The sequence below is a fragment of the Globicephala melas genome, chromosome 12 (genome assembly GCF_963455315.2).
Source record: "Globicephala melas chromosome 12, mGloMel1.2, whole genome shotgun sequence".
Taxonomy (NCBI): Eukaryota; Metazoa; Chordata; class Mammalia; order Artiodactyla; family Delphinidae; genus Globicephala; species Globicephala melas.
The window spans coordinates 13,238,342-13,251,076 of NC_083325.1; the positions used below are offsets into that span (position 1 = coordinate 13,238,342).

Here is a 12,735-nt window from a genome sequence, read left to right on the forward strand (position 1 = left end):
GAAAGAAGAAACAACCTCTAAACTAAGATATTGTTTAATTTTTTTAAAAAAAAATGTATGACTAGGTAAATAAAACAGACATATCCCTCAAGTTACTTAAACTGATTCAAGGTGGTATAGAAGAGGGATAGAAGTAGAGCATTATAAAAGTTTAGAATTATAGCCACCATGTATGTCAATTATTTCTCAATAAAACTGGAAGGAAAAGAAAAAAAAGAATTACAGCCACCGAATTGAGTTGTTATTCAGATGACATAGTTATTGAGGGTCTACCATGTACTGGGCTTGGCATTAATACCAAACAATAATTTTTATGTTATTGGAATATGGCATAAATCTCCTATGTTACTTAATCCTCAGTTATTTATTTCATCCTTATTTTGTCTAAAATAAGAAGCAGAAAACTGGGGAGAAATACACCAATAGAATAGATCATTTTTAAAAACAGAAGAGGGAGTTGGGTTACTTAAAAATCAGCCAATTCAAATAATTTGAAAGTAAAATAAAAGTAGAAAATCTGTAAGCAGATCTGTCAGGTGTACAGATTTTCATGCTTTGTGGGACAAGGAATGGTGCTGCGGTTCAATTTTCTTACATGGATTATTGCTACTTTTCCCCTTCGTTTTGATATCATGCTTATTAGCACTTTCATGATACAGGGACAAGGAGAAGCTCTATATGAAACTTACTGCTTAATAAATATCTAGGGAAATGGCTTTATGACAGAAAAGATGGAAAATTACAGCTAAAATGTGGGTTATTTTGATTATCTATGGACTTAATCTAAGCTGCATTCATACCATCTTCTCAAAAGTTGAGAATTGGCTGTAATCCGTATGTTTTAGCAAAACGTACTAGGTGACTAGCAAGTGGTAAGGGCTTTAATACCCTTGCTAATAAAAATGCTGACTTATAGTGAGGGAGAGGAGAGGGGCCTGTCAACTCCATGGGCAGTTCAGTACCCAAGCCATTCATCGTTCATTCAGCATCTTTCTGAACAACTCTGTGCAGTATCTCAGGCTTTGGGAGAAATAAAAAGACTGGTCCTACCCCCTGGAGGAGCTTAAAGTCTACCGGGGAAGGTGATACTAGAGAAAACATAAACATATAAGGAAAAAAGCCATGAGCTATAAGTAACTAACTCTGGCTGTGATGATTCAAGAGGGCGTCATAATAAATCATGAGTAAGAGACAGGTGGAGATGGGAGGGTGAGTGGGGTATGGTGATTAAGCATATATTTGTAAGGCTGTTGTGAAGAGAATTGGAATAATGTACTCTAAAACTGAATTAGACTCAATTTTCCTTCCATTTTATTCACTATGAAGAGAACAGCTGATTGTTTTTAAAAATACAGGAGCTCTGTATAATACCTGACGTCTATTGAGTGCCTACTATGTTCTAGGCATTATTAAGAACATGAGCTCTGGATTCAGTCATGAATTTAAGTCCTAAGTTGGGACCTGAGGCAAGATGATACTTATATTTATAAAAGCTGTAATCATATATAAGATGTTTCTCCTTTCCAAAGATATATCCATTTTCATATGAGTGTTTTCTTTAATGTAGGAAGATAATTCAGTTGGCTCTCCAGGAGTAGGACAAGAACTTCATGGGCTTTTGCAGTTGGGGAGATGGATTTGTACTCAAGTACCTTGCCTAGCTATTCTTAGGGATACAGATCATTACTCTTCATTCTCTGTGAAGGTAATTGGCCCATGGAGGGTTGGGATCTATTGTCTCTCCTCCTTAACACCATGCTCTAAAGCTGAGCGAACCGCTAAATTAATATGAGTGTGCAAGTCATAAAGTAATAAAGTTAGCCTTCTAAGGGACACCAAAGATCATCTAATTCAACTCCCTCTCACACGGCTGGAAGAATGTCTTCCACAGCACGCATGCGTGCATTCATTCATTTATTAATTCATGCATTATTCGATAGATATTTGTTAGACCTTCTATTTGCCAGGTGAGCCCAGGCTTTGGAAATACAAAGAGGAAAAAGAATTCTCTCCTGCAGTCAAGGTCCCTACAATTCGGTAGTAGTGGAGAGAGAAAGCTGCTTATAAATAACTGCAAAATATTGAGACCAAGTTTAAACAGTTCCAAGTAGTATGTGCAAAGTGCTATAAGAACATTAAGATAGGGGTCTAGGAAGGCCTTATAGAGGTGGTGAGATGAGCAGAATGAAAGAAAAATAGAGTTTTTTTATTAAGTCCAAAGAAGTAGGGCATCCCACTGGAGCAAATAGCAGAAGCAAAAGCTCTGAAGTTGTTAGAGAGCCTGGTGCAAGTTGGCTGGAATATACAGAGCAGATCAGAGAGGTCACCAGGGGACATAGGCTACAAAGTGGAGGTCCATCTGTAAGTGCCAGATGGTGAGTTAGCTTCTGTCCAAATACCTTTGGTGATGAGCACACTGACTCCTGAGGCACCCCAGCGAATTTCAGATAGCTTTGGTTCCTAGAGAAGGTTTCTGGCTAAAAACGTACATAAATGTAATGGAACTGATTAAATGTTTTCCATAAAATATACAGGCACTGGCATAAGATGAAAATACATTTTCTGCTTGAATACAGAATGCCACAAGAGGTAAAAGGTTAGAGAATTAAGGATAAACTGTTTTGATGGATGATGGAAAGTATTGGATAGGACAGAACAGTACTAAAATTGCTGTAAGAATAAGTGATTAACAAGTGATTCCCCATTAAGCAGAAGTTTTAAAATTTTTTATAAAATTCCCAGGGGCAAAATTAAAATGTCTTTGCTTCATTTATACAGACAGGAAAGCAAAGAATGCTATTAGAATTTAAACTGCACTCTATTAAAATAAGTTCTAGGAAACTTAGTTTATACATTTTTACATATCATAAAATAAGATTGAACTATTAGTACAAAATTTAAAACTATTACAAACTTTGTAAAATTTACTTTTTTTTTTTTTTTTTTTTTTAAGCTATCTAACAGATTTTGAACCGATTCAGTGCATGGGTCGTGGAGGGTTTGGAGTTGTCTTTGAAGCTAGAAACAAAGTTGATGACTGCAATTATGCTATCAAGAGAATCCGCCTCCCAAACAGGTAATGGATGGTACTTTTAGTAAACTTGGAGCTAGGACTGTGTTATCTAATCTCATAGGCAATATGTCCTTACTATACTCCATAGAGACTATAGAAAACAGAGTTTCTGACCTTCTGAATCTTATATTCTCAGTACTACCAGGTAACTAGCTATCTTTTAAAAATGTCATCTACTTTGACTGCTTTGTATCTACTTAAAAAATATGCCCTTGTTTTTGATTCTTAACAACTCAGGGCATTCCCATAGTGAATTTTAATAACTATAGACTTTAATACATAGCACCATTTAAAAATAATCTATATTTATTGTGGAAAATAAGGAATAGTATTAAAACAAAAAACAATCCGTGTCTACTCTACCTAGTAATAAACACTTTTAACATTTTAAGTTATTTTCTTTTTTTTTTTTTTTTTTCTGGTCATAAATTTACCTAGTTCTTAGCACACTTATCAGTACAATACAGTTTTATTTATTGCTTCCTTCATTGTATTCTCAGTGTTTTCCTTCCTATTAAGAGTATGTTACTGAAATGCTAAAATATACTGAAAGTGTTTTATGACTGGAAAATAGTCCAATTAATACTTGTGCCATGTCTCATTTAACCATTTCTTATTTTTAAATATTTAGGTTTCCAACTTGTTGCAATTAAAAATAACTTTGGGGACTTCCCTGGCAGTCCATTAGTTAGGACTCCATGCTTCCACTGCCGGGGGCATGGGTTTGATCCCTAGTCAGGGAACTAAGATCCCTCATGCCTCTCGGCACGGCCAAAAAAAAAAAAAAACAACTTGACATTGCTCATCTGTTATATAAAATTTTGATCACGTCTGTTTCCTTAGGATAGATTCCTAGAAGTGGAATTTTGGGCTCAGAACAGTGTGACGCTTAAGATGATGGGCTTTCAGTAACACCGTCCTTTTCATCTATTGTGGAAGCCTCCTGTGGATTCTTGATTAAATGTGCACTAATTTCTGGACTGTCTTCCTAATTAGCAGTTAAACATGCTGTCCAACAGATAGGGACATAGGAATGGGACAGTCTGAGTACTATGGGACTAATTCTTTTCTTTGGTGTATAATTTTTGAGTAGTTGAAATGTACAAAGTACCACATAGGATATAAAATTAAGAAAGGCTTCTGCCCTCAAGAATCTATAACTATTTGAGACCTTTGTATATATACTCAAATAACTGCAAAGCCAGGAAGACTGTGATTGTGGTTTAATTTAGTAAGTAGCTTCTCATGAAGAAAGTGCAGAGGTAGCCGAAGGCAGTCAAGGAAAGCCAGCCTTGTGGTGGTAGTGTTGTCTGCGCCGTGTTCAGGGGTAACCTGTCCCTTGGTGGACACACATGTAGGGGAGGGATGGCCAAGTACATGAAATGGCCTGAGCATAGGCTCTAGGGAAACATTTGCAGGGGATGTAGAGGTTAGTTGAGGATTCTGCCACAAGTGGAGCAAGGGTAAGAATGGAGGGGAGGGACTTCCCTGGCGGTCCAGTGGTTAAGACTGCCCTTCCAGCACAGCGGGCATGGGTTCAGTCCCTGGTTAGGGAACTAAGATCCCACAAGCCACACTGTGCAGCCAAAAAGAAAAAAGAGAATGAAGGGGAGTATGGAAGAAAGATGGCAAAGATGGGTTCCAGCACCTTAAATGCCAAGCAGAGGAGTTTAGATTTTATTCCATAGACAGTTGTGCCTTTGAGCAGAAGAATGACGTGATCAAAGTGGAGGTGGTATGTAGTAAGAGACAAGCGTGTTCATTAGGAGATTTTTTTTTTTGCGGAAGTTCAGTCCTAAGATACAGAGCATTAGTGCAGCAGAAGTGGAGATGGATGAGGAAGGAATGAGTATCAGGAATTACAAAGGAGGAGCTGATAGGATTTGGTCACTGAATATGGAAAATTCAGAAACCTACCAGGATTCTCAGGGTGGGACCATTAACAGTCATGAAACACAGAGAGAAAAGTGGGAGTAGCTGACTGTCTCTTGGGGACGGAAGAGGATATAACTTCTATTTATTATGTTGTTTCAGGTGATGGTGGGATCCCTAGAATGTGAGCTTAGATCCATCAGAAAAGCTGTCAAAGCAGAAGATCAAATCCAGATGCTTTTCTGGTTAAACATCATTGCCTATGATATTCAGTAGTTGAGTTTAAACAGACAAAGGTGCTCGTACAAGCCTTTCGGATTGTTGTCTGTACCTTGTCGGGCTGGTCCTTCTCCATCCTCCGGAGCTGCCAGGCTGAGCTCTCTTTTCTGAATACTTCACTTCCACCTATTCATCCCCCTATTAATTAACAAGCGTTAAGCAATTATCTTCAAGGGTCTTTAGTCATTCATTTTGAGTCAGCTAAGAACTCTTTATTTGAATGGATAGATGTACTTGTAAGCATTTATTTCTGGAAGAAAAAAGAAATAGTATAAATACACATTTTTTTCTAATAAAGACTTATTTACTCTTTGGCTTCTTAGAATTATGCCACTAGGCTGACTCGTCTGTTCCCCGTTTTAGAACAAGGGAGAATTTTATTTTATTGTTTTGTACTGTCTTTGGTATGATTGCTTCTTCAGATTCGAGCAACCTTCAGGGTCTTCATTGTTTCTCTGTTTCAGGGAATTGGCTCGGGAAAAGGTCATGCGAGAAGTTAAAGCCTTAGCCAAGCTTGAACACCCAGGAATTGTTAGATATTTCAATGCTTGGTTGGAAGCACCACCAGAGAAGTGGCAAGAAAAAATGGATGAAATTTGGCTGAAAGATGAAAGGTAACTTGGTTAGACATAGACTTCAAAACTAGTATTTATTTCAGGCTAGTTTTTGGCTTACATGAACAAAATATCCTTTCTATAACTTTAGAGATGATTTTTTTAAAAGAAAAATAACAGCAGATTACTGTTTCTGTCATCGTGTTTTGGAACATTCTCTAGTCACTTGTTAAGTGAAAAGTTGATTTAGTTTTTAGAACATGAACTTTTTTTTCTTTTTTGTCCAGAACATGAATTTCTAAAATCATTGGTAGATAGAGCTCTATGACTTATAATTCACTGAAGGATTTACAGTAGCCTTTCTCAATAAGAGATATTGTCTGCTTTTGTCTCCATTTTTGTTGTTGTTGTTGTTGTTTTTGCGGTACCCAGGCCTCTCTCTGTTGTGGCCTCTCCCGTTGCGGAGCGCAGGCTCAGCGGCCATGGCTCATGGGCCCAGCCGCTCTGCGGTATGTGGGATCTTCCCGGACCGGGGCACGAACCCGTGTCCCCTGCATCGGCAGGCGGACTCTCAACCAGTGCGCCACCAGGGAAGCCCTCCATTTTTTATTTTAAATTTTCATTTACTTTCTTAGTAGTTAGCAATTTCCAACTCCTTTCTAAAGTAGTTTTAAACTATTTGCAGTTAAAACCACAAGAACTTGGGACTTCCCTGGTGGCCCAGTGGTTAAGACTTTGCCTTCCAATGCAGGAGGTGTGGGTTCAATCCCTGGTCCGGGAACTAAGATTCCACATGCCTCGCAGTCAAAAAAAGAAACCCCAAAAAACATAAAACAGAAGCAATATTGTAACAAATTCAATAAAGACTTTCAAAAATGGTCCACATCAAAAAAAAAAAAAATACATGAACTTATGGGAATTCCCTGGTGGTCCAGTGGTTAGGACTCCTCACTTTCACTGCCAAGGGCACAGGTTCGATCCCTGGTCGGGAAACTAAGATCGCGCAAGCTGCACAGCGAGGCCAAAAACCAAAAAGCAAAAAAACCCATGAACTTGGGCAACCTGAAGATAATTCCCATGTTAAATATGCTATTCTCTAGGAAGGAAGGTGTTTTTAAAAACTACTCAATGAGAACAAAAAGAAAGCAGGCTACAAATAGACTATTTAGTAAAGAGCTGGAGTAAAATTCCTGCCTAAAAGTACCAAACACAGCCCTAGATCCACATGAGGTACCTAGTTACAGTGACACTTATATACACAGCCAGTAGCCAAACCACAGAAGGACCAGGTGAAGTGACCCTGTGTCTCAAGCCCTAATTGGGATGGGGGCTTCCGAATCACAGCCACCAAGGGGTCTGGCCTTGGTCTTCCTCTGTGCTTTGTGTTTTGCACATAGGCCTTGGCTGTTCTGGGCATGACAGTCCCAGAGAACTGTTTCCAGTTTAAAACCAAGATTTCCAGTTCAGGAATGGATGGGCTGTGATGTTCTTTGTCTCGTGTGGCATGTTTTCATTGAATTTCCATGTTGTCACTTGGTAACTGGCTTTATTATAGTTGAAGCTTTGGAGACAAAACATGTAGTTACAACACTGTAAGTCAACTGTACTTCATTAAAAACACATTAATCAATAAATAAGCAAACAAAGGATGTAGTTCACATAATTTAATCAACACGTATTCACTCTCATCCCTTTGTACTTCTCCCACTCTTAGCACAGACTGGCCGCTCACCTCTCCTAGTCCCGCGGATGCACCATCCGTTAAAATATGCAGAATGGATCCTTTCTCTACAAAGGAACGCGTTGAAATCATAGCCCCTTCTCCAAGAAGCAGTAGGTCTTTTTCAGTCGGGATTTCCTGTGGCCAGACAGGTTCATCCAAGAGCCAGTTCTCTCCACTGGAATTTTCCGGAATGGACCACAGAGACACGAGTGAGTCGGTGGACGCGGTGTGCAACCTCCAGGACAGCTGCCTTACAGACTGCAAGGGGGAAGACGGTACTAGGGATGGCAATGATGAGGGACACTCTTTTGAACTTTGTCCTTCTGAAGCTTCCCCTTATGTAAGGTCAAGGGAGCGAACCTCCTCTTCTATAGTATTTGAAGATTCCGGCTGTGATAACGCATCCAGCAAAGAGCCCAAAACGAACCGACCGCCTATTGGCAACCATTGTGCTGATAAACTAACTGCAGTCCAGCATTCCAGTAGCAAGTCTTCCTCGGAACCTACTTTGTCTATTTCTCCTTCAAGACCAACCACTTTAAGTTTAGATCTCACTAAAAACTCTGTGGAAAAACTCCAACCCAGTTCACCGAAGGTGTATCTTTACATCCAGATGCAGCTGTGCAGAAAGGAAAACCTCAAAGACTGGCTGAACAGCCGCTGCACCATTGAGGAAAGAGAGAGGAGCGTGTGTCTGCACATCTTCCTGCAGATCGCGGAGGCGGTGGAGTTTCTGCACAGCAAAGGGCTCATGCACAGGGACCTCAAGGTCTGTTTTTGTGGAACATCACCCAAGGGTTTCAATGTGTTTTTTTTTCCTATTAAAGTCATTTATTTTATTTATTTACTTTTTATTGAAGTACAGTTGATTTACAATGTTGTGTTAGCTTCAGGTGAACAGCAAAGTGATTGAGTTTTTTATATATATACATATTCCCAGTTGAAAAACTATGTATTGTGCTCATTCTGACCTATCATTGAGCCTAATGTTAAACCTCCTAGGCCCTCTAACCTTTTTGTATTTTGGTCACGTGTTTGTCACGTATCAGTCTCAGCATAGCTGCCAGAATTTCTCAGGGCTCCATGTATTAAGTCTTTTGGAGGTGTTGGGGAGAAAAGTGTCACTTTCCCCTGCTATTGATCAGAAGTCCTGGGTTTTCTTTTTTTTTTTTCATTTAAATGAGCTTTTTTTTATATTAATCTTTATTGGAGTATAGTTGATTTACCTGGTTTTCTTCTAATCGATAAGCCAGGAACACATATGCGTCCCTAAACCAGTCGCCTGGCCAGAGGCTGGGATTATGCTGATTGGTGCATGCAAGTTCTGGATGCAACCTCCAGGTAACATCCCATATGAGCCATGGACTTGCTGCCCGGAAGAAGAGAGTTCCCAAAGTCACATCAGGATACTTCTGGTGGAAGCATAGGGCAATGGAAAGATGCTGGAGAACCAAAAAAAAAAAAAAAAAAAGTCTGTTAGTGTTGGGTAGATAACAGCTGACAGCAGAGCACGGAGAAGGGAGGAAAGATGAAATTTAAGGCAGTCTAACCCTGTCTCTCTTACAAGGTTATTTGAGGGAAAGTAGGAGGGTATCACCGTAGATGTTGATTATATGCAATCACTTCATTGTTTCAATGAAGTGTATGATGGTACTTTGATGGTTTTGGAGTTTTGCAATAAAATGTTTTTTGTCTGGCAGTATTTGAAGCCCAGTGAAAGTCAATTTTGTGAGCTCAATGGCTTCCTTTTCCCTTATTTCAAGGGCTATGAATGGTGGTCATGTGGGCTGAGAGTAGGCTCTAGGGAAAGACGATGTATTTCATGTAGGGGATTTCGGGTTTGAGGAGCCCGTGGTTAGATGTATCTTATGAACAGTTGCATATGAGAGTTTAGAACTCGGGACGGGGGTTGTGGGGTATATGGGAGCCTGTATTAGAAGAGGCAACACAAGATTGTAGTTAAGAGCTCTTATTCTCCTTGACAGCCTACATTCCCCTCCCAGACACAAGCCCGAAGATCAGTCTGTTTCGTTCATTCACCAAATAGTAGTGATTAGCTACAGCAGGGCAAGAATTGGACACATGGCAGTGGAGCAGAAGTCCTTTTCTCACAGAGCCAGACAGCCCGGGTTTGAATCCCTGCTCCACCCCTTACTAGCTGGGTAACCTTGGGCAACTTACTTAACTTCTCTGGGCCTCAGTTTTCACATCTGTGAAATGAGGGACCAATAGGACTAAAAGCATTGTATTACTTGAGTTAATAGTAATGAACTACTTAGATCAACTTCTGGCTCATTGCAAGTGCTATATATGCATTTGCTATTATTATTATTACTATTATTATCATGGCTTAGGTCATAAATGTAGAGGAGCTTGCCAAGGGAGAGTATATAGAATAATGAGATTGAGGTTTAAGTACCGTAGACCCTAGGGACTGTGAATCTCTAAGGATTTATTTAAATAGATGTTCAGGGACTCCCCTGGTGGCGCAGTGGTTAAGAATTCACCTGCCAATGCAGGGGACACGGCTTCGAGCCCTGGTCCGGGAAGATCCCACATGCTGTGGAGCAGCTAAGCCCGTGCGCCACAACTACTGAGCCTCCGCTTTAGATCCCACGAGCCGCAGCTACTGAAGCCCTTGTGCCTAGAGCCTAGAGCCGCAACGAGAGAAGCCACCGCAGTGAGAAGCCCGGCACCACAACAAAGAGTAGCCCATGCTCACCGCAACTAGAGAATGCCCGTGCACAGCAACGAATACCCAACACAGCCAAAAAATTAATAAATAAAATTTAAATAAATAAATAGATGTTCAATAAATATTCACTCCCTTTGCTACCCTTGCCCCTTCTTTACTCACAGTACTTGTCTAGCATCGAAGGATTGTTTTTATTTTCATATTAGCCCATTGTAAAGAGAAACATGCTTGAGAATATCTAGTGTCTTGTATTTATTTTCTGTAGTCATTTAAATAATTCTCTTCACTTTCCTTCTCCATACGCACCCACCACGCTTTTGTCTGTTTCATTTTTTTCCAGCCTTCCAACATATTCTTTACAATGGATGATGTGGTCAAGGTTGGAGACTTTGGATTGGTGACTGCAATGGACCAGGATGAAGAAGACCAGCTGGTTCTGACCCCAATGCCAGGGTACGCCAGACACACAGGACAAGTGGGGACCAAGCTGTATATGAGCCCAGAACAGGTGAGCCTTTCGTTTTCCTTCTGAGGAATAAATAGATTCTTAATTAGGGTGGCAGTGAGCTAGATGTGCGCCATGATTCTCCATCCGTGCTGTGTTTAAAATACCCAATAAAATAAAAGCTGAAAATGATGAAAACTGGCAGAAGTGTTCCACAGGCAACACAGCTAGGGTACAATTCCACAACGTGAATTGGGGTGTGGAGGAAGAAAAATACTAAAAATGCATCAAATGTGCTCACCCTCTGAACCGGAACCTGACAGCAACCAGAAACTTAGAATGAGATTTTGAATGTCCTCCTCCCAAACTTAATTGTCATTCACCCTGTGTGAACTATGCAGGAACTGTTTTCAGAGCCAGCTGGAGGTAGTGTTCTAAGCTATTCTCTACAATAATCCACAGGCAGCTTCCAGAACGTACCATGGCAGGAAATAAAGGTGGACAGGCTGAGCTATGTTGCCTTGTGGGATGCTTAGTCTTCCAAGGAAAAGCTCCATAAACTGAACAGAGACTGGAAGAGTGGTGGGAGCAAGGCATCCTGGGAGCTTCAGCACAGCATCCCTGGCCACCACTACGCTGATGGTATTCACAGGCTTACATATGCTTAGATCGGCGGTTCTCAGACTTTCTGATCAATGCCTGTTCATACTTGTAAACATGATAGAGAGCTCAGAATTTTTCTTAAGGAATTTTATCCATCAGTATTTGCCATATTAGAGATTAAAATAGAAATTTGTAAAATTTTTAATTCAGTTAAAAATGACAGTATTAAATCTATCACATCTTCAAGATATTTTCTGAAAAATAAATATTTTCCGAAAGAAAACTAGTGAGAAGAGTGGCATTTACTTACATTTTTGTAAAGCTCTTTACTGTCTGACTTAAAAGAGATTTCATATCTGCTTTTCCATTTAATCCCTTGCACTATGTTATTTTGGTTGAAGTATATGAAGAAAATCTGACTTCGCATAGGTAGGCAGTTGGAAAAGGAGGAATATTTTAATACCATTTTCAGGTAGTTGTGGGGATTCTTCTTTGACAGCATATCAAAATACAATAAGCAAAAGTTTCTGAAGAGTCATTTGCCCTGAATCTAAAACTACAGCAGTGAACATTTTGTATTCTGTTGCTTTAACATCCGTTGGTCCACTTTGCACATTGAATGGACCTTTGACCCACGCATGATTTTATAAAATTGTGCATTGGTCATTTGGAAACTACTGGTTCCCTAAGTTATGCATCTTTTCCAAAAGTTGTCACAATTCACTATACAGTATTAAAAAAATCACTCTGGTTAATATCACCACCAGTCTCACCAGAAAAGGCTTTAAGTATTAGGAAGCTGTCAGGTTCCCAGTGATGGACAAAAATTTTCCAAAATTCTGACATTCACTTCCAAGCTCAACTTTTATTTTTGGCAACAAATGCTGTCAGTCTTCCTTGAAGTTCCATTCTCACTTTGTTCATCTTTAAGAAAATATCTGTCAGGTATCCAAGTATGAATAACCACAGTTTGTCTACCAGTTGTTCTTTCAAGTCAAAATGGAGCTCGATGAAAAGAGCATCTGGTTCATATAGTAACTCAAACAATTGCACAAATGCTTTCTCTTGAGACAACCATTGTACTTCGGTGTGGAGCAGAAATGCTTTATGAATACTGCCCATTTTGTCACACAGAATATTAAAGAAATGCATACCTAAGGGGGAAGATATAATAAAATTAATAATTTTTACTGCTTCAGCAAGGACATTTTAAGTGACACTGTCTTCCTTCCTCCCTTCCTTTTTCCCTTCCTTCCTGCCTCCCTCCCTCCCTCCCTTTCTTCCTTCCTTTCATTGAAGAACATAATTACTAGTAGTATGGTTTGGTGCTGCTGCCTTGGTTCCTGCTAAGGTTCAGCAGTGCAAATGTCAACACAGTGAAAAGACAAATCATGTCTTAGAATTATTATGAAAACAGTCTTGACTTTGTAGACCTCCTGAAATGGTGTTGGAGTCCCCAGGGATCCACAGACCACACTTTGAGAACTGATG

At 39.8% G+C, this 12,735-nt stretch overlaps 1 protein-coding gene across 6 annotated transcripts in view; it reads left to right on the top strand.

Annotated features, from left to right (window-relative positions):
- EIF2AK3 (eukaryotic translation initiation factor 2 alpha kinase 3) overlaps positions 1-12,735 on the top strand; it is a 101,485-nt gene that overhangs the window by 44,641 nt on the left and 44,109 nt on the right. For all 6 annotated transcript variants that reach the window (XM_060309252.1, XM_060309250.2, XM_030837413.2 and 3 more), the window contains exons 11-14: positions 2,954-3,076; positions 5,689-5,838; positions 7,493-8,270; positions 10,537-10,704. In XM_060309252.1, the coding sequence (XP_060165235.1) occupies positions 2,954-3,076; positions 5,689-5,838; positions 7,493-8,270; positions 10,537-10,704 (1,219 nt within the window). The remainder of the gene's footprint in view (positions 1-2,953; positions 3,077-5,688; positions 5,839-7,492; positions 8,271-10,536; positions 10,705-12,735) is intronic.